At 40.0% G+C, this 20798-nt stretch overlaps 2 protein-coding genes across 2 annotated transcripts; both read left to right on the plus strand.

The window, feature by feature from the left end:
- Positions 1–8676: 8676 nt before the first annotated feature.
- On the plus strand, positions 8677–11482 carry LOC134004617 (fibroblast growth factor 6-like). Its single transcript, XM_062443955.1, has 3 exons — positions 8677–9019; positions 9706–9809; positions 11306–11482. Exons 1-3 carry the CDS (start codon positions 8677–8679, stop codon positions 11480–11482), a joined length of 624 nt encoding a protein of 207 aa, XP_062299939.1.
- A 4799-nt stretch (positions 11483–16281) lies between these two features.
- fgf23 (fibroblast growth factor 23) lies at positions 16282–17909 on the plus strand. Its single transcript, XM_062444077.1, has 3 exons — positions 16282–16516; positions 16611–16714; positions 17457–17909. Exons 1-3 carry the CDS (start codon positions 16282–16284, stop codon positions 17907–17909), a joined length of 792 nt encoding a protein of 263 aa, XP_062300061.1.
- The last annotated feature ends 2889 nt before the right edge of the window (positions 17910–20798 follow it).

Genomic DNA, 20798 nt, shown 5'->3' on the forward strand with positions numbered 1-20798 from the left:
AGGGCAAACCTATTTCCTCAGTAAACTCTCTCTGCTCAATACCTTTCTGATAGTCATCATAATCTGATGAACGATAGGTCCCTGGCCTCAAACATAAAAAATGCTGTGTCATGAGCTCTGTACTGGTGGGATTTGTAACCAGTGTAAAAGTCACCTCTGCCTTGCTTGTTTTCCCCTTAGTCACGCCATGCCCAATTTAGCAACGGACACATCTTTCTCTGCAAGGTGCACAAGCTGTACCCTTGAAAAGATATTTTTACTGGGAACAGTCCCATCAGACTGGCTGCTTTTTGTCTTGTCACTGCAGCCCAAAGCTTGACACAGTAATAATGAAAGGAAGGAGAGCAGATCTGTTTCGTGCTTCAGCTATTGCATGTGTTCCAGCAACAGTGCATTTGAGTTAGTGTCAGTTTCCCAGAGGATTCGCTGCCTCTTCCTGTGTCACGAATGTACAAAGCAGCAGTGGAAGGAGCATAACTCAGTGCAGTTTTTGGCTATTGAATTATACATCAGCTGATTCAGCAAAAATCTTAACCCCCCAAGCTCCTTTCAGGGTGGTATGTTACTATTTTACATGCCTCTGCTCCCACGGATTGAAATCCCATTATTTCTGATCGATCACCACATCACTGCTATCTGCTCAATAACGAAAAGTTTGCAAACTTGAGCAAATTATCTCATATCTGTTTGATGGTTTTGGGTTTTGAGATGAATGGTATATCATATTACTCTATGATGCAATAGTTGGAGTCTGTGAAAAGTGTTACACAGAATAGCAGTAGCATAATATCTCCTGCCCTGCAAAAGTGAAGTGGATATTTTGTCATTTTAGTGGCATGGCTAAATGGATGTCAATGTCAGTTGGTTGGTCAGTCCAACACTTTGGTCCAGATTTGAAATATCCCAACAGCTATTGGATGGATTGGCATTAACTTTAATACAGACATTCATGTCCCTCTAAGGATGAAGTACTCTCTGATTTGTCATCTAGTCTCACCATCAGCCCACAAATTTCTTTTGAACAATACTTTGGTTTATGATCAAATAATACCTACAGAAAAGAAAAAAGCACACTGGATTTTAGATATCAAAGTCTTTTTTTATCACTGACGGGAAAAAGACTTGTACTTTACTTTTGGAGATACAATTTAGTCTGCTTTTCCCCCTTGATTTATTTTCTTGACCTGCATATGACCTATAGCATGGGATCAACACACACAGTCTCTTTGCAAATATCTGCAGAACTAATATAACATTCCCACCAGCCTCAGCCCTCTTTATATTTAGTGCTAATTAGCAAATGTTAGCATGCTAACATGCTAAGCAAAGCTTTTCAGGCCTGTTCTGGAAGGCATTTATAGTGTTGCACTTCTTTGGGTTTTTTTTATAAAAGAGTGACAGAAATTGAAAAGTTTAAAGCATAAACCCTTTTTCACTTCCACATAGCTGGCTAATCATTGCATAAAGTAAGTGTGCAGGTTGGATTGTTGGTTTCTAAAAGCTATTTCGAATAGGGCTAGGTATCGGTAGTAAATACCTTTTAAGGTATCGACCGAAATAAATTGATACCAAGTTGTATCGAAACATCTCATGTCAAATGATACTTGCAATCGATTCCTTTTGCACCCAGAGCTAGAAAATATGACTGTAAGTCTATCAACGTAATCAACGTAAACGTTCTTTGATTTAATGCGACATGTGATTGGCCCACTGCCATGTGGAGGAGTGGTGGCATTTTATTAAATGTAATACTTCTATTCACATGATGGGTATTGAATTAAGAACTTAATTGGTATCAGTATCACTTTAAGGGTGCTTGGATTGGTACAGGTATCATCATTTTTTAAACAACACCCAGCACGATTTACAAAGCTATTCAACTTTCCAACAAGCAGTTCTGACGAATTATACTGACACGTTAAAGCAAACATTTTATGCACATTTCCAAGTCTAGATTTTTGATCTGGGGCTCAACTGGAATATCTTGATTTACAGCTCACAAGAGGCCGTTTTAGCTCCTGTCTATTTAAGAACCCCCTTCTGATGAGCCCACCCTGTTCTGATTGGTTAGCGTCCATGGATAACTTCCAATGACGACAAACTATAGTAGTTTGATTTCACTACTTTCTCGTTCTTAACTCAAAGTGTCAACTTCTCAAAAACATCCGTACATGTTCGGGCCCAAATCTAGTCCAAAATATGTCAATAACTCATTAAAAAACCATAGCAACAACCTTAGCAACTAAGGCTATGAAAAGGACAGCCGTTTATAGGCAAGTGTAACTCGCTTCCAGGATAGAAAAAAATGTTCAGAGTATATTGAAACCTGCCCTTTTGTCTTGTAGGGAGGATTTCTACATATATTAACCTCAAATTTTGGGAATTCTGACCATGTTTAACTTAGATATTTGATATCATAACAGTATATAAATGACAGAACACACAGTCATTGAACAGCTATCAAAACTTTTTTTTCATATAAAAGCATTATTAGGTATAAATGTTGTTACCAAATTAAAAAATATGTTTGGAATTGCAATAATTTATATGAAGGCCTGTGCAGCCTCAACATATCACAGTTGGACTGATTATTATTGTACGTCTAGGGCAGCGACTCTGATGTCATTCCAGAGCAATCCCCCCTCCGTCATTAGGTCTCCCCAGCTGTTGTTTCAATATTGTCTCTTAAACCCCACGTTAATAAAACAGTAATTGAAAGAGCTTTGCATCCTCCTGTATCCAGTTACTTACACTTTCATAATATGCACAAAAGCTGTTTGGATGGCTAGTCCCTCTGGACCATTTTCTGATTGATGTGCGTATGTGTGTGTGAGTGAGTGTGTGTGTGTGTTTGTGTGTGTGTGTGTGCACTGAATAGATCCTATAATCGCAACAAAGACAGCTGATCTGACACAATAGTAAACTGCAGACACTTTTCTCTTGCTTGAGTCTCCTGTTTCTTTGTCGTCTACTCCAACTCTAATATATTCAGTCGAGGCGAGTCGTCTATAGAAAAAAAAAATCAATTTGCTGTGTTATGTGGGCAAGTTTCCATCTATTTCTTTGTGTCCTTTTGTTGCCTGACTGTGACTCAGCTGTAGTTGTAGAGGTTACTCATTTTTTAAAGTTGGACACTCACGCTCTCTTACTCCAGTCTGGAGCTGAAACCATTAGGTGATTAATTAACTAGTCGTGTCAAAAGTTTATCCAGAGCTATTTTCATAATCAATTACTAGATTTAAAGGGACACTCCACCAATTTTTACAGATGAAGTTTAATTTACTCATCACGAGGAGTGCTATATAATGTTTTCTGTGAGAGTGGAGGAGCTTTCTACAGTTGGAGAACACTTTTTAACAAAAAGCCTCCATCACAAACTTGTGGGGTTTGACAGAGGTCATTACACTATTGAGGTGCATTATGGTAAAAGTATGTTTTTGAAGCTTTACTCATGCTAGGGACTACAAACAAGGATATCTTGTAACCCCCCTTGAGAATACCTTTAAAGGTATTCAAGCAAGAAATGCCATCACATCAAATGTGAGAATGTGCTGCTTTCTTAAATCATAATACATTTATTATCATTTGGGTTTTGGACGGGAGGTAGGACAAACCAAGGCATTTGAAAATGTCACCTTGGACTCATTTTCATATTTTCTGATATTTTAAAGGCTAAAAAATTAATCAAGAATGTAATCAGCAAATGAATCAACAATTAAAATAAGAGCATTTGCCCTACACTATTTAATCTTGTGAAATAGGCACAAAAAAAAAAGGAAGAGGAAAGGAAAGGGCTTTGTTAAATTTCAGTTGGACATCTCTCTGAATCACAACAGGCAAAATCCCATTAGTATACTTAACCTGTACCCCTTATATAAATGAGTATGTAAGAATAAGTGTACGTTGCTGTCATGCAGTTTAGGTCAAAAGTGCATTTGCTTCCAATTTTAGCATTTTAGAAAGGTGTTATCACTAACGAGCAGCCTCAGCGTCATGCCAGTATAACAGTATTAGCTGAATTAATCTCAGCACTGTGCCCACTGTCAATTGATTTAACTTTCACTCTGTCAATAAGCCAGTAGTTCTGTCTATTCAGGCTATTGGTCGCTTTGGTTTGCATAGTTACATGCTTACGCAGCAAATTAAAAGGCTGTCTCATTAATTTGCCATTTTGTGTGGTCCAGTGTGTTTGTTCCACTGGGACTAAAAAGTCCTCGTTCTCCCCTTCACTTCATTTCATTGCTGGTGTTTTGTAGGAATGAGGGAAAGTAATGTATAGTTAAACCAGACTTTTAATCAATGAATGACTATAAATGTCAAGAAAGACATAAAACCTGAAATGTCAGTGCTGCAACAAACTAAATGTGGTGTTTAATTAAATTTAAATGTGTCCTGGATGTTGCTGCAGGCTTTTTACTTGATAGGTTTCCTCTCTGAAGCTATTTTCAGATTATGCAAATTTTGACTGCAAGGACACGACAATACGTTTTTGCATAAACTCTGGTAATATGAATATTCATATTGTTTTACTAATATCTGTTGTCCAAGCAATCTTCAATTAACCAGAATCAGAGTTTACAGCCATGTTAGCAGCACAGCGGGGCTTTGTACAAAATGCCAACAACAACAAAGCTAAAATGCTGATACTAAAGAGGTATGACGTTTAACTTGTTTACTAGCTTACTTCAGCTCCTTAGCATGCTGACATTTCCTAATTAGCACAAAACACAAAATGCAGGGTGAGGTAGATGGGAATGTTGTTAGAGTTGCACACATTTGGTCATGAATCAAGGTAAGGTTGACCTGATGGTTATAGTTGATGACAATTTAAAGTCAAAGTCATCACTCTTCATCCTGAGGAGGAAATTGATGTCTATATCAAAATGTAATAGTATTTGATCCAATAGTTGTTGAAACATTTCACTGGAAAGCCAAAAATGTCAGCTTGATGGTAGTGTTAGAGGTAAAGTCAGGGAATTACCAAAGCCAGTTCTCTGTACAACATTTCATAGTAATTCATTAAATAGTTGTCAAGACATTTCAGTCTGGACTAAAGAGGAACAACCAACCAACATACCGACTGACATCCTCATAATAAAACAACCACATAGGTTGATTTACAATGTGATCCAGAACACCTCATAGGAGTGTTTTCTAATATGCCACTTTCCTAAACCGTTACAAATCACTGTTAAAAATAATTATCCTTTATGGTGTGACAGTGCTGTGGTTAAGGTCTGGTTAGGTTCAGGCACAAAAACCATTTGGGTAGGGTTACGCGAAGGTCATGGTTTGGGTTAAAATGATCACTTGAAACGTAGTGTGAATTAAAGTTACTCCTTCCTTTAAGTTAGGCAACCGTTAGTTATCATGACGAGAGTAAACACCACGATGATCGTAGATACGGTTTTTAAAAGCTGTTCTGACTTGTGATTGGAAACGTGAAGCTAACAACGGTCTTCTGTAGTTAAATCCACTTTTTGCCATCAGTCTATCTATTTAGCCATCCACCCATCTCGCTTCCTCCTAATATGGAAATTTGTCACCTTATATATGTGTAACCTCAACGGCATAATTTCTCCAGATCATAACTACTATGGCCGCTAGATGGCACCCATTACTTAACCGTAAATGTAGGTCGTTTTCGTCGACTGAAATTTCGACCTATACTGTTGTTTTTCATGGGACGATGGGCTGGTGAAGTAATTGACTGGTGAAGGTAAGGTTACTGCATTAAAAAATCTACTTTAAGTAAAGGCTTTACTACATACAACCTACTTAAAGTATTGGAAGTAAAACTGGCCCATGTGTGTTATATGAATAGATATCGTAGTAATTGAATAATGTTGGGTAATCTATAACTATGTACCATTTCATAAGTAAAAGATTTATCAGGAAAATGTCAGGAAAATGTCAGGAAAAGTAGAGAATTGGAGTAAAAATGGAGTAGAAATACCTCAAATGTTTTACAGTAGTTGAGTAAATGCACTTAGTCACTTTCCACCATTGTTTAAGGCTATGTTTTGCATGTGCAACCTATGTAATGCAGCGCAATGAACTATTGGAATTAATTTATCAAATACGTAATTAATAAATGATTAAATTAACAATTAAAATAACTCTCAAGTGTCAAGTATATATTTTTATATCATATATGTAATGTTTTGTTTGTTTGTTGTGTCATAGGTGTCATGTGTCATGTTACTGCTGTTTATCAGCAACAAGTCCTCTCCGGTTGCTAAGGTGGGCCGGAGGCTCCCTGGCAGCCGAGAGCACCTCGGGGCCCAAGTGCCAGGTGCTGTGTGACATGTTGGGAATTTCCCCTGAGTCTGCAGTCTCCCACCAGCACCCTGCAGGACGGGATGCAAACAGGGATGTATAGAAGGACGAACCCACTGAACTCGATTTAAGACTTGTTTTTATTTTATATGCACAGACTTTTATCCACATTTTAACCATATACAGCGGAAAATAGGTTGTGTCAACTTGTTACGATCAAATAGGGAAATTATGCCTTTTAAGGTGAAATGAAGCAAAAATTTATCATTTTTCTGAAGTATAATGACAACTTTTGCCCTTTGTCTTTCCCCACATTTCATTCACCATTTAAATACTGCAGCAGAATTTGATTCTTGCAGGTTATATTATTCTGTTAGCTGTAGGGTGTGGTCTTACAATAATAACGCGCAATCTGACCAGGCAAAATATTTGGTTGTGTAAACTTCCTGAACAAACAGCTAAGGAAGTGTCAGACAGGATTGCCATTTGCTCTCCTGTGACTGGCTGTGACTGTTTTTACACCTTCCTTCTAAATAAGGCAGCAGGCTGCCAGGACATATGACCACCGTCCCGATTTGGTTTCTGGACACAGGATCCATCCATCCATCCCATGATTGCTCAACGCCAATGAAAGTCAAACACTCACACACACACACACACACACTCGCACCCTCCCCTCCTGCAGGTCTCCCATGTGAGGAAGAGCTGCAACAAGTCAGCTGCAATTAGCCAGAGGAAGAGTGAAAACGTATTCAAAGTAAAAGCATAACAGATCATACTTGGCAAACATATTTTTGGTTCTATATTAGATATTATTTTAATAAAAACATTATGATCCCTCTCATATATACTTTGTGATATGAAAATATAATTTATAATTTTTTAAACTACTACCAATGAAGACTCATATGTAATGACTTCCTTTGCACTCCGATGATGTCAGTTAGCATTACACCAAATGTGACAGTTGGTCCAAATCACAAGCAGTCTCTTGATTGGCCATTAAAAATGAATGAAATTTAATCCTGCTGTATACCTTTGCTGTGTAGTGTTGGTACAACAATAAACTTGATCTTGAACTATATTTAACACAGAAAAGTTGTGGTAATTTAGCAAAATTGCAAGCTCTTGTGTTAAATATTGTGATTGTAATTTGTCGGAGGGACTGTTTAATGTGGAGAAATCGCAGAAACTTTGCAAAATTTGCAACCCCCTGCAAATATTGTGGAGATCGGTTGAATGTCTTTAAATTATTTCAATCCCAATAAATAATGCAAACAGAGAAAAGCAGTCAATTATCTGAGAGGCTGGAGCCTGCCAATATTTGCCAATAAATTACTTAAAAACGAGTGCTGATAAATCTTCTGTTGATCGACTAACTGATAAATTGACTAATCAGCTTACCTGAACTCCAGTTTTACCACAGACCACACATTTTTATGGTCTTTTTTATGTTAGGTAAATGCATTGGTATGACTTCACTTTTGTTCAACGGTACAGATAGGTGACAAATATGTCAGGTGCTGGTAAGCCACCAGAATGGCTTCAATGCTGCCAATGCACACTGAACAATATTCCTTTGAAAATATCCCCTTATTTGTAGTTTTTATGATGATGGTGGAGCACTATTTAATATGCTGGTCAAAATTGTCCCAGGTGTTTATTTGGGGTTTATATCTGGTTCCTATGAAGGCCATATTGATATGATTCACACCATTTATGAACAAACCTTAATTATGTTTCCTCACTCATTTATTCAGGTTATAATTGGGCACTTGTCTGTGGTTGAGTAAGTGGAAGTTGGATGACAAGGTGATGCAGGGGATATACTCACACTAGAGGTTTTGTTTTGAAACGTAGCACAGGAAACCCTTCTTATTCTGTCTTGCGTGCTTGGCACTGATGTGAAGGTGCAGCACCCCCCATCATTCCTATCAGTTCTGCTGCTGCTGCTGCTGCTGCTGGGGTCCTGTAACTCTCTATTTCTCTCTTTCTCTCTCTCTCTCTCTCTCCCTTTCTCTCTCTCTCTCTCCTCCTCCCATCTCCTACTTTTGATAGGGAGGGGGGTGCAGCGGTGAAGTCACAGTGATGTCATTTTAGGATGTGAGAGTCGGGGGCAAGGTGAGCTGGTTTTGCGGTGAGTGGTGTCCCTCCACGGCCAGCGTTGCCTGTAAAGAGGCGCGGAGCGGCGAAAGATGATCATCGCCACCAGCACCAATTCAAGCTCCGACGCGCTCTGTCCCTCTCCTCCTGCTCAGATCTCGGGCTATGGGGCCTTGATCTGCCTTGATCCCAAAAAAAGCCTTTACCACCACCATGCCAAAGGACAAAAAAAAATAAGAAGAGTTGCATTTTTAGGGCAGGTAACTTTGACCACGTGCCCCAAAGGTAAACTGGATGGCCATTGCGCAAAGGTGCCTCTACAGTATGTTCGGCGGGGCCAGGACGCACTGGACGCTGCCAGCAGTTATTGTACTGTGGACCTCTCTGTTGGGGATCGTTTCATCTTATCCGATTCCGAGCAGGACTAATGCAACTTTATTGGAAAAGAAATGGGAGACCCTCTTCTCCCGCTCCTATCTGGGCATAGTTGGGGGAAAATCGGAGCTGAACTGGGAGAGTGACTATTTGCAGGGTATCAAAAGAGTGCGGCGACTGTACTGCAACGTGGGCATTGGGTTTCACCTGCAGGTGCTCCCGGACGGCAGGATAAGCGGTGTACACAATGAGAACCAATACAGTGAGTTGCATCCCGGCAAAGCACCGTACCATAAAAAGAGCGTAACCGTATGCGTAGGCTGTGTAAAAAGTTAGAGCGTGTCACTTATCTTGCATGATATTTAATAGCCTAAGAGGTGTCGGCGTGGTTGAAAGTTTCCGAAAGCAAAAACAGTGTACGACCTCGCATCCGTGCAGTGCGAAATATCCTCCCAAGCCAAAAACATGACATGAATGCCTGGACCCAGTTTAGACGCTAACTTATTTTTACCCCTGCGTCCCGCTGCAGCAGCACACACACACATACACACACGCACACGCACACGCACACACACACACACACACACACACACACACACACACACACACACACACACACACACACACATAGATCACACTCAGCACGCTGTAAAGCATTATCATTAGGCGTCATAACGTCTTAAATGCAAATAGGTGGATATTCCAGGGAGCTGATTGAGCACACGGAGCATCATCCATGCGCAATGCACCTGCAAGGTTACACCCATCACTGCTGCATAGGCCAGTTACTCGACTTTGTCCCCATCGCAGCGTGACACTGCCTTTGCCCCCCCCCCCCCCCTCCACAATCCCCCCACCCCCCCCCCCCACCCCCCCCCCCCCCCCTCCACAATCCCCCCTACCCCCCCCTCCACAACCTGGGCCGCTCTAACATTATGTTTCGTTTAGGTCTAATAGAGATCTCCACCGTGGACCGAGGAGTGATCAGCATGTTCGGAGTGAGGAGTGAGATGTTTGTCGCAATGAACAGCAGAGGAAGGTTATACGGAACGGTACGTTTGTGCGCAACTCTCCCTCTCTCCCTCCCTCTCTCTCTTTCTCTCTCTCTCTCTTACACACATAGCCTACACACACATACACACACATCCTGCTGAGTGTAAGATGAGTTCATGTAGCTGCTGCATCCGTGGGTTTATGAGCACTGTTGTGTTATTAATATGCTCTGATGTTAGGGGGGGGGGGGTTCAAAGTGGGGTGCAAGGATTCCCATTTAGAGAACGCTCAAATATTCAGCTCTGTGTCTGAATGTTATGTTATTTACTCCTAACCAAGTTCAATCAATTAGATAATAAACTTTACCATATTAATGTAGCATGTAGCTGCTAGTCTGCAGTCCAGAAACCATCATTCAAATTCTGGCCTGTGTGTAAAAGTAGGACAGTTGTGAATAACTTTATAATGTCCCACAATCCCCAAAAAGGCAGATTTGAAATTAATATATATGATTTAGGGGTCATTGATATCATATAATGCAGTGGCTATTTGGGGGAAAAAGTGATTACAGTATATATTTTAAGTGTTTTTTCAATGAAACTTTAAATAATCAGAAAAGTATCTTTGCAGTGTCTTAACATAAATGGTTATCCCAGGGATTTGTTATGAACCTACTCTTTTGGTACCAACTGTAAAGGATCTGTAGCATGAAAGTACCAACATGTAACAATAAAAGTTTACTCAGATGCATGCTTTACTTACTCCTTGATTGCACAGTTTCTGATTTAAATCATAATTTTGCCCCTTTTAGGCTATTTCATCTAATGCAAAATTCTGGTATGTTTTTTAAATAAGTTAAGGTTATTTTTGCTTAATTCAAAAAGGTTTGTTCATCCAAACTTATTTTGAGTAAAATATTGTTTTAGGATTTTAAAATTCCTATTTTCATGATTTTAATGAAGATTGTAACACTAGATTTATATCCAAAAGTGGTTGAGAATATGACTTCTACGGAGCACATTTAACTATTACTCAACGATAATGTGCCCCTATCTATTGCATATGATCATTATTCATTCAGCAGCATTTCCCCCTTTGATTTATGGCAACACTTTAATTTAAGCAGCTAGATAGTTTTCTAGTTAGGGTACGTGGGATTTTTTATGAGTTCAGCAGTAAAAGCAGACGGCTGCTATCTGCATTTGAAAAGGGCATTTCTTTTGCAACAACATGCCACCTCCTCCAGTTTCCCTCAAAGCATGCTTTCTAGGCAGGCTGTTGGCCAAAGTAAAGGTCACGTGGAAAACGGTGCATATGCTGCGATGTTCATCCTGTGTCTGTCCTGATTTATTGACCCCCTCCTCCCCTTATTCCCCCCACTTCTCTCTCTCTCTCTCTCTCTCTCTCTCTCTCTCTCTCTCTCTCTCTCTCTCTCTCTCTCTTTCTCTCTCTCTCTCTCTCTCTCTCTCTCTCTCTCTCTCTCTCTCTCTCTCTCTCTCTCTCTCTTTCTCTCCCTCTCTTTCTCTATCTGTCTTCTTTTTGTGGCATTTTTTAGAGAGTCTTCGTGGACGAGTGCAAGTTCAAGGAGACTCTGCTGCCCAACAACTACAACGCCTATGAGTCTTTTGTTTACAAGGGCTTCTACATCGCCCTCAGCAAGCATGGCCGCGTAAAGAGAGGCAACAAGGCCACCACCGCCATGACCGTCACACATTTCCTCCCGCGACTATGAGAGAAACTGGCAATAACTCAGTAATTTGCACATGTGAATGTTCTTCCAGGTAATATAGAAATGCATATTCATAATATACACACACCAATGGATGGCGAAAGAACAAAACAAAACACACACACACACACAAATATTTATTCTGTTTATATATATGTATATTTGGATAGCTATCTTTGTATATGTATGCCATACTGTGCTGCTTATTGTTTTTATGGTTATGGACGGGGAGAGTCGAAGCCTTTGCCTGTCTCACTTTACCTTGGTGCTTGCTGTAACTGAACTATGTGTCACTTCCTTTTTTGAGATGGAGGATGAGCTATATCCCGTGCTTTTAAAGAGTGAAATGAATACTTTTTATTACCTCAAAGAACCACTTTACTAGATTAAGGGATGCATGGAGTTCAAATATCTGCTAAGTTTATCATTTTTTTCAAACCTTTGAGCGCTTTGATGGTTCCCTGCTCGATTATCAATGTCCGGCAGTGGGGGGAAAAAAGAGACTACTTAAATGCACTACCTTTGCTGCACGATTTAAAGGTGCCTTCGTGTTCCCACTTGTGGCCCCCTTAAACTTGCATGTAAGAGAAACCCGCTGGAGTCAGAAATAGGGCTGACACTCCAGAGAGGGCCTCAGAAGGAGGAGGGGGGACGGGGGTGGGGAGGTTGACTATCTCTGGTTTATTTTCTTTTCTGTAATTAGATCGATTAAGTAATATTCAATCTGTGGTCGAGACCAGAGAGCGGTCAGCCATAGATGTGAGGAGGGAGAGACTGGTGCGAGGCCATAAGTTTGACTGTGTGCCATCGTCGAATAAACAGGGTGGAACGCTTATCTGTCCGAGCATTGAGTGAAAACTGTTTTTTTAGTTTGGACCTGGCTTGCGTCTGCACAAAAAAAATCACAGAATCAAGCAACTAATGTGCACAGTAGAAATTAATCTGCACATTGTCGCGGACAAAACTCCTAAAGTGGGTTGCTGTGTCCAGATCGCAAAGCTTTAGAGTTGCCAACAGCTGCTGTTGAAAATGATGTCTACTGTCCATGAAACCAATGAAAAACCATGTATATAGTCGCAAATGTAGAAGAAGACTTCAGGAGCTTTTTATGCTGCTTTGTAGCAGTTGCCTGAACGAGGCAAAAAGAGTTCAGGTTGCACAGTGACCATCGATGATGGTGCCTAAATGTTTCGGTAAGAATTGTTCCCATATGTTTGATCCTTTAATTTATCTTTGTGTCGGTGTGTTCGGAGTATGTTGTGTGCGTGTGTGTGTGTGCCCTGCTTGTCTGTGTGCTCTGCAGCAGCACTGCAGTGGCAGCGAGGTGTTGGGAGCTGTAGGCAGATAGTTTTAAATGCAATTATGGATGAGTCGATCATGTGCCCTGAAGGACTAAAGGACAGTGCAGTTTGTGGACTGGATGCACGCCATGTGATTCCAGAGCTCAGTGTCTTCATTTCTGTTGATTTTTAGCTTGAATTTATACAGTTGAGTTGTCAGAAAAGGTCTGAAAGTTGGTAAATGAACACAAAAAGAGCACCTTTTGTAATATATAATACGGTCTTGGTATGCATAGTGGCAGTTTGTTTACAAAATGCTTTGCAGACATACTGTTTCCATGTAGGCCAATAGGTGGTTAATATCTTGTTACATATTGCAAATCTGTTTTTCTTGCTTCGCTCACTTTCTGAGAATCTCATAGAGCTTCTTCGGCCTGTGCGGTTTCTACAGCTGTTTACTTGAAAAAGTGAAGCTTGTTGCACCATCAGTGTCCATCCGTTCTTGTGTTCAGAGAGGAAGCGGGACTATTTCAATCCAGGAAAGACGTATGTGCGGGAGCTGGCCCGCTGTCTTTGTTGTTCGTCAAACCCCCTGCAGGAATGTGGATCTGCCAGGATGACAGGCAGCCTCTCACATACCTGACCAATCACCTACCCCCCCACCCCCGATCCCTTACTCCCCCTTTGAGTTGTATCATCCCCACCACCCACCTCTGCCTGTCCCTTGCCCCTACACCCCACCACCCACAGCAGGGACCTTGGATTCCAGCTGTAACCCAGGAGCTTCCTCCTCTCCTTTCTGCCTTTTTTAGTTCAAGGGCAGAGTCACAGACCAGCCTTGGCCCCAACCCTGGTGGGCAGTGTGGTCTGCTATATAGGTTGTAGTGTTTCCACGAAATAGGAATTTGAAGTATCTTTTGGATGCATTAACCAAGTTTATTTTATACATAACACAATATAATTTGTTGAATTGATGACACTGGAGTCTCAAACTTACTGATCCCCAGTATGAGTCATCAGCTGCGTCTCCAGTATAAAACTAGAGCCTGCAGCCAAAAGCTTCACAATCTGCAATATTTTTTGAAACAATCCTATTTCCCTCTCTAAATTTGGAGTCCCACCTCTTTGATATACAGCTCTACAACATGCTACACGCCCCCCCTCCCTCCCCCTTCCAAGTGCTTGTGTTAGGATATTTCTGGGGAGGGGACATCTGCAGAGTAAATGCAGTGTGTGAGGAGCAGAGTCATGCAGAGCCTCCCCTCTCCTGCTGCTGCTGCACTCGAAATCCTGCAGGACGGCACTCGGGCCATCCTCAGGCCGTGCCCTCAACTGCTGCTCTCCCTCAACCTCTGCACACTTTTCACCACATACTGGCACAACACAGTATCACCTACTGCTCGACCGCTGTCTGTGACGCACACATCGATTCACAACAGTATTGTGCTCACACATAAAGTTTTTTCTCTCTCTCTTTTTTTTTTCTTTTCTCAGAGGACATTTTGAGTGAATGATAATGTCCCGCTAAGGCTGCCAAGCAGAGCAAATTATTTTTTGGGAGCGTGGCTCAAAAGTTTCATAAAACAAAAAGACTTGTTGCTGTTGTAGATGAGGCTGCATGCAGTACGACTGCTGTACATTTCTTGTTTGGGGTGTTTGAATCAACTCGGCGTCAATCATCATCATCTGGCTGAAGTAGCAAACAAAAAGTAATCCACATTTTTAGCCGAGGAAAGTGTGGAAGTGACTTTTGCGCATGCACAGCAATGAGAAATTCTCTTGGCCACCTCACAATCAAGATGTATAACGTTTCTTGTAGCACCTTATTAACAACATCTTGATTATAAACTAGTGTAATAAGTGAGTCTCTGTCAAGAAATAGAGCTGGATCCCTAAAAGAGTGAAGGTTTATGTCTAAAACAAAAAGCTCACCTTTCAGCTTTGACCAAAAAATTTTATCCAGATTTTATCTGTTGTCTCTTTTTTTCTTTCCACGGCTTATCATAGATCAATTTAAAATTAATTAAAGGTGAGGAATATGTTTTTTTTAATGATGTTCAATGTACTATTAGCATGCATGAGCCCCACGCTTGATTAGGGGTGTGTGCTTCATGTGTTATAAGCAGAACCTTTTTTTTAACTCCTGCTCATAAAGGGAGTGAGCCTCCACTCAATTCCTCTCATCTCTGTTCTCATATACCTCACCTTCTGCCTTAGTTTTGGTTTGCTGATGACTGTAAATTTAGAAGAAACAAACTTCAGCTATTTGTTTCTGAAAACAGACAATGCTAAGTAAGATATTAAAGTTTTTTCCTTTTATTTTTGTACGTATGTGCTGTGCACAGCAGTCTACTGTATTCCTGAGATACCAATAAAAGTTTGTTTTTTTAACTGGTTGCTGGTTAAGTATCATGCTCTTTCTGTGTTTTGCAAATTTGAAAGATTTAACTGAATTATCCTGATTTCCTACATTTGGAAGTTGATTTTGAGTTTTGAGTTGAGAGTATTTTTTTAAAGCTTCTGTCCATTCAAAAAATACTTTTTCTTATAGTTACTTCAGTTGGATGTTTGAGCTTCACTGTGTGAAATAATGTATGTGCAAAGTTCAAAGTGCTCACAACAACTCTGAGTTTAAGAGTTGCATGTACAAGCATGTCCTTGTGACTTCACAACTAGTTTGGAAGCCAATCAGTGTTCAATATGCAACTTACACAAGTGGAAACCTGAAACTTCCACTGAGAATAGACTTTACAGTGAATTATGAGACATCTTGTGTCAGAGTAGATGTAACTTTACACATTTCTAAGAAGGTGACTCTGAATATTCCAAGCAGAGTATTTTAATATCTTTAATGTGTCCTATGTTGAAACTCAAGCATCCAGAAATACAGTTTTTGCCAGTCAAATGAGCAGAAACTTGTAGTGAAAATTCAATTAGGATGTGGCTCCCTCTGCTGGGGAAATGGTGCAAGTGTTGAGTTGGGCAGGTGCGTAAAAGCAGCAGCAGACTGAACTAACGTCAGACTATGACTGGGTGTCCAGTTCATTGTATGGTTAAACAAAACTACAACTATGATAAATGTAATCATAAAGTAACTCATTTGAAACTTATATTAAAACATATTTTTATCCCAGATTTAATGAAAAAACTATCTGCATTTGTAATCTTTATTTTTTTCTATATTCTATATTGCTCAACACACTTTCCAGTCTTAACTTCGGCTCATTAGGACACGCTCTTAGAATAATGTTTAAGGTGCATGAGTCTAGACGTGTCACCAAAAATAAGTGTCCTGTTGTCTGACCAAGAGCATCGGGATAAACAGACAGAGGTGGAAGTGGCTCTTCCGCTGCAGCAAACCCGCACATCTGCTTTGGGGGCGAGTTTCTTTTTTTACGTAAAGGATGTGAGCAGGAGTGGCACTCAAGGGGCTTTAAATAGGAACTGTCTCCAAACTTTGGGACAACAGAGCATCTGAAAACTTCCAGCAGCTCGCAGTGGAAACCACCGGTTTGCTCCAGGATGGACGTCAACAGGAGACTGGGAATGAGGGACACTGTGCTGGCGCTTTTACTCGCTATCCTCCAGGGATTTCCTCTCGGGGAAACGGTCCCGAACCCATCACCGCTGGTCGGATCCAACTGGGGGAACCCGAGGAGATACGTTCACCTGCAGACTTCCACAGATCTCAACAACTTCTACTTGGAGATTAGATTAGATGGCACTGTGCGTAAAACTACTGTCAGGAGTTCATATAGTAAGTTTCTCCATTTAACTTCCAGAAATCTCTTTTTAAAGTCTGAAGTTCTGTCTTTAACAGTCCGATGCTCATTGTTCCTATTTCTCTGCAGGTGTGATTTTACTGAAAGCTGAAACGAGGGAGCGCATCGCCATCCTCGGCGTCAAAAGTAGCCGATACCTGTGTATGGATCTGGAGGGCAATCCGTTCAGCTCTGTAAGCTAACACTTAGTTTCTATTCTTTTATTGATTCAATCGATTCATTATACTGAACTTTTCATTTTGAGCTACTTTTCTCTTGGCACGCTTTTTGAGGTTTTACGCATAGTTTTCAGCATGAGTTTTATACACAAGCGTACTGCAACATGAATCAATTTATTTCTTTTTTTTATATAATTCCTCTGTATGATTGATCGTTACTATTAACTAAATCTATCCCCTGATATTTTCTTGGCACCAATTTGGGCTTTTTAAAGCAGTTTTTAACATCGCTTTCTATCCTTTTACGCACAAACTTCACTGCAACTTCTGGCTGCTTGTTTTAGGTTATTTTGTGATTAAGTTGAAGAAATGCTAAAACTGTTTCAGTATCAGTTTGCTGCTTAAAACCAGAAGAAATGTACAGACAGAAGAAGGAAAATTACTGACCTGTAGACAATGGAAATCGATTTGAATCAGACATTTTTTTAAACTTTACTGTGCACTATTCTTGTCTTTTACTTTATTCTCGTAGAATTTGAGTTTTATTTTTACAGTGGCTTTATCATGTACCCAAGTCTAATAAGTGCATATTTTGGTTTTAGAAGTCTGCTAAATCCAATAAAAGGTGACAAAAGTGATATTAAACGCATTGCTTCAAACTGGAGCTTCATCTTTTCCTCCTCTCTCTCTCTCTCTCTCTCTCTCTCTCTCTCTCTCTCTCTCTCTCTCTCTCTCTCTCTCTCTCTGTCTCTCCCAGTCCGTCTGCCACAGAGACGAGTGTCTGTTCAACCACAAACTTCTGGAGAACAACCGGGACGTGTACTACTCCTGCAGGACCGGCATCCTGTTCAACCTGGAGGGCTCCCGGCAGGTGTACTCAGCGGGCCAGAACCTGCCTCAGACCTCCCTCTTCCTGCCCAAGAAGAACACGGTGCCACTGGAGCGCCTTCTGCTGCACAGGGAGAAGAGGAACCAGGTGGTGGACCCTGCCGACCCGCACAGCTTCTTCTTGGGTCAGACTGAGGAGGGCTCGGACTCCCGCGCCGTGCCGGAGGACGACGCCGATCTGGAGGTGGAGGTAGAGGTGGAGGCTGGGGACGAAGGGCGCAACGTGTCCAGGGAGACTCTGCTGGACCCGTCCACCCACGACCCCTGGAATGTGCACTCCTCCAACCCGGCTAGCCCCCGCAGCACCGGGACCATGGGGTGATTTTGATCCTTTTTTGTCTTATCTAAGAAGTGAGTCCAAAGTTTAACCTTGTAGTTGATGATCATATGAAAGGGAAAAGAAATGCATAAACATCTGAATTTTATATCGCACAAACTAAAAGGAGAGCATTCAGGTTGTTCCTTAAATTTCACACTGACTCAATAATGTATTTTCAGTCATCAGTCATTCAGAAAAGCAGTGCACTGAATGTACAAAGTATTAGACTTGACTTGAAGCCCCTTTTGCACAATTTAAAGGCGTTATATATATTGTCTTAAAGCTCAATTCCTTCTTTTTTTTCTTTTAACATTATTTGCTTTGTAAATTTAAAGTTAGATCAATAAGGGATATGTATTTTACCCACATTCATCTCATAAATAAAATAAATGGAGCATATGTGGACGCAGGGATCTTATAGCACCTAAAATGTATTTTAAATGACACAAATGAATTGCTTTTACCATCAGCAACAAATGACTGACAAAGAACATTTAAGTTTTAGCTCTCAGAAATGAACTTCCGTCATTCATATCCATTATAATAGCTGGCATCCTCTCAAACACTGAGTGATTGTTTATATGAGAAATGATCTTCAACATTGTTTCCCTGAAGAGTTATGATTGATTTTTCTTCACTGAGGAATTGATTGCTCAACAACTTCAGGGGAACGTAGAAATATCAGCAAAGCAGACAGAGTCCAAGAAATTATTCATTCCATTTTGTACATTTTCTTCATGTTGTTTTTTTGTGGGCTTTCATCATTAAGGGTTTTACAGCTGGCCTGAGAAACCTGCATTTCCAATGTCATAATGATGTAATATCAAGACAGAAGCCTACCTCTGGAAGACTTGAGGCCCTGTCTACTGATGTGAAACTAGACAGGCATGATATAAAATAAAATATATATATATAGGAATATACATAAAGAGTTGTATTTAGTAGAGTTAAGGTTACGTTTTGCCTTTATTTTAAAGTCCTAAGTTTACTTAGTTGGATGAGTTTGTTTAACTTTATTTTTAACCTGAAACAGCAATTCCAAAAAACTACAGATCACCACAATCAATTACAGTATCTTCAATGTGGTAATGTGTCCATATATGTACGTTTCTTTGCAAACATGAGTACAATCTAATTCATGACTTGAAGCAATATAACTACAGGGTAAAATCCGATCTGAACTCCTGCTATGTGATTTTTACAGGTGCTGGGCACCACCAGCAAACACTAAAACCCAGTCCCTAAGAGTATTTATTTATTTAAATCCATTCCTTAATTGTTATTTATGGTGTTTTATTTAAAGGATGATTTCCAGTTAAATGTACATGTAAGAAAAATGTGGTTTGTCTTTGAATGTATGCATTGGGAGATGTAAGACGGAGTGTTGCTTGAATTTGGGACAAAATAAACTCATAAAGGAAACATGTTCAAAGTGTTGAGTGGATTTTTTTTAAAGGTTTTTTTGCTGCGTCATTCAGTAAAGACGTACTGTGTGAAAGCTGGTGTAACATTGACCCAGTCACTGTGTAGAAGTTCCTCTCATTAGCTGAAACTTCCTGCACTCTCTCACTTCCTCTACCTAATTAGCTCGCAGGTACATGAGCTGCAGCTGAGTCATGTCACTCTAAAAATACACTGAGGTGCCATTAACCTTTGACCCCTTAAAGGAATCCTCTATTTTTAAACAAATATCTTGAATAAATATCTTGTTAAGCTTACAGGAGTTATAAGTTTTAACAGCTTTTTCTTATACATTCAGATATAGAAGAAAGTTGTAGCTTTCTGCTTTAAAATTACGATTTGTGAATATGAAATGTGGTCAAAATAATAAGCTAATTATTTGTATTTTTTGTTGTCCTTGCCAGGCAAACAGTGGAGATTCAGAAACTGACAGAAATCTCTGCTAATCTGTGTTATTTGGTGTATTAAACAAACGAGATATAAAGCTAACATGTCAATAAACTTAGTGAGATTTAGAAGTGCTTGCAGGTGGATTTAATTAACTTTACACAAAACCAGGCTCACCATTTCCCTCTGTTTGGACTATTATTATATTTATGTAGAAAAGGTGGCGTCAAATCTTCCTTTCTACCCTCCACCAGAAATAAAAATAGGCCTAAGTGTATTTCCCAAAATGGCAGATTTCTGTTTTAAGGTTAGTTGTTAACCTCCTCCTGATAACATAGATTTATTTATTTCAAATGACCTACTTTAGTTTTACAAGCAGCAGTTCTTTGAGGGTGACTGCACGTCTCTAGCAGCTATTAAAAGCACTGCACAGTTCAGTGGTGACAGTGTAGGAGGGCCCTAGGGTGCTCAAACTTTTTCCAGTCACTCTCAGGATGAGGGGGAAAAAAGTGATCCCTAATCTGTTCTTAAAGGACAGGTTCACAATTTTTTCAAGTCTGTCTTAAAACAACAGACAGGTACTCATATGAACACTAAAAGAGGTTTTCCTTCCTGTAATCATTCCTCCTGTTCATGAGTAAAAAAAAGGAAAAAAAGTTGGAAGTATAGAGGGACTAAAAACACTTTGATATTGAAAGATATCTACTTTATTCGACTCATTTGGACATCTGAAGGGATCTTCTAAAGGCCAGTATGAACAGGAGGAATGATTGCAGTAAGAAAACTTTGTTCATTTGGGCACCTGGCTATTGTTTTAAGACAGACTTGTAAAAGTAGTCAACCTTTCCTTTAAAGAAATCTGATAGCAGCAACTTTTCTTTTCTTTCTGTTACAACCCTGACCTTTTCTGACAAGTGATACCAATACTAGCCTAATTTTAATTTAATTAATTTTAATTGATTATATAAAATACTCCACATTAAGTAAATATCAGTATGTGGACCCAGTACAATATCAGAAATAAAATCTCAAATATCTAGAATA

Source organism: Scomber scombrus, chromosome 22 (genome assembly GCF_963691925.1).
Source record: "Scomber scombrus chromosome 22, fScoSco1.1, whole genome shotgun sequence".
In the NCBI taxonomy this organism is placed as follows: domain Eukaryota; kingdom Metazoa; phylum Chordata; class Actinopteri; order Scombriformes; family Scombridae; genus Scomber; species Scomber scombrus.

What these genes read in the sequence shown, in the direction of transcription:
- LOC134004617 (XM_062443955.1), top strand. Translation starts at nt 8,677, where the DNA reads ATGGCCATTGCGCAAAGGTGCCTCTACAGTATGTTCGGCGGGGCCAGG. An exon ending in ACACAATGAGAACCAATACA is followed by an intron (nt 9,020 to 9,705) that starts GTGAGTTGCATC and finishes TGTTTCGTTTAG; the next exon opens with GTCTAATAGAGATCTCCACC. An exon ending in GAGGAAGGTTATACGGAACG is followed by an intron (nt 9,810 to 11,305) that starts GTACGTTTGTGC and finishes GGCATTTTTTAG; the next exon opens with AGAGTCTTCGTGGACGAGTG.
- fgf23 (XM_062444077.1), top strand. Translation starts at nt 16,282, where the DNA reads ATGGACGTCAACAGGAGACTGGGAATGAGGGACACTGTGCTGGCGCTT. An exon ending in TACTGTCAGGAGTTCATATA is followed by an intron (nt 16,517 to 16,610) that starts GTAAGTTTCTCC and finishes ATTTCTCTGCAG; the next exon opens with GTGTGATTTTACTGAAAGCT. An exon ending in AGGGCAATCCGTTCAGCTCT is followed by an intron (nt 16,715 to 17,456) that starts GTAAGCTAACAC and finishes TGTCTCTCCCAG; the next exon opens with TCCGTCTGCCACAGAGACGA.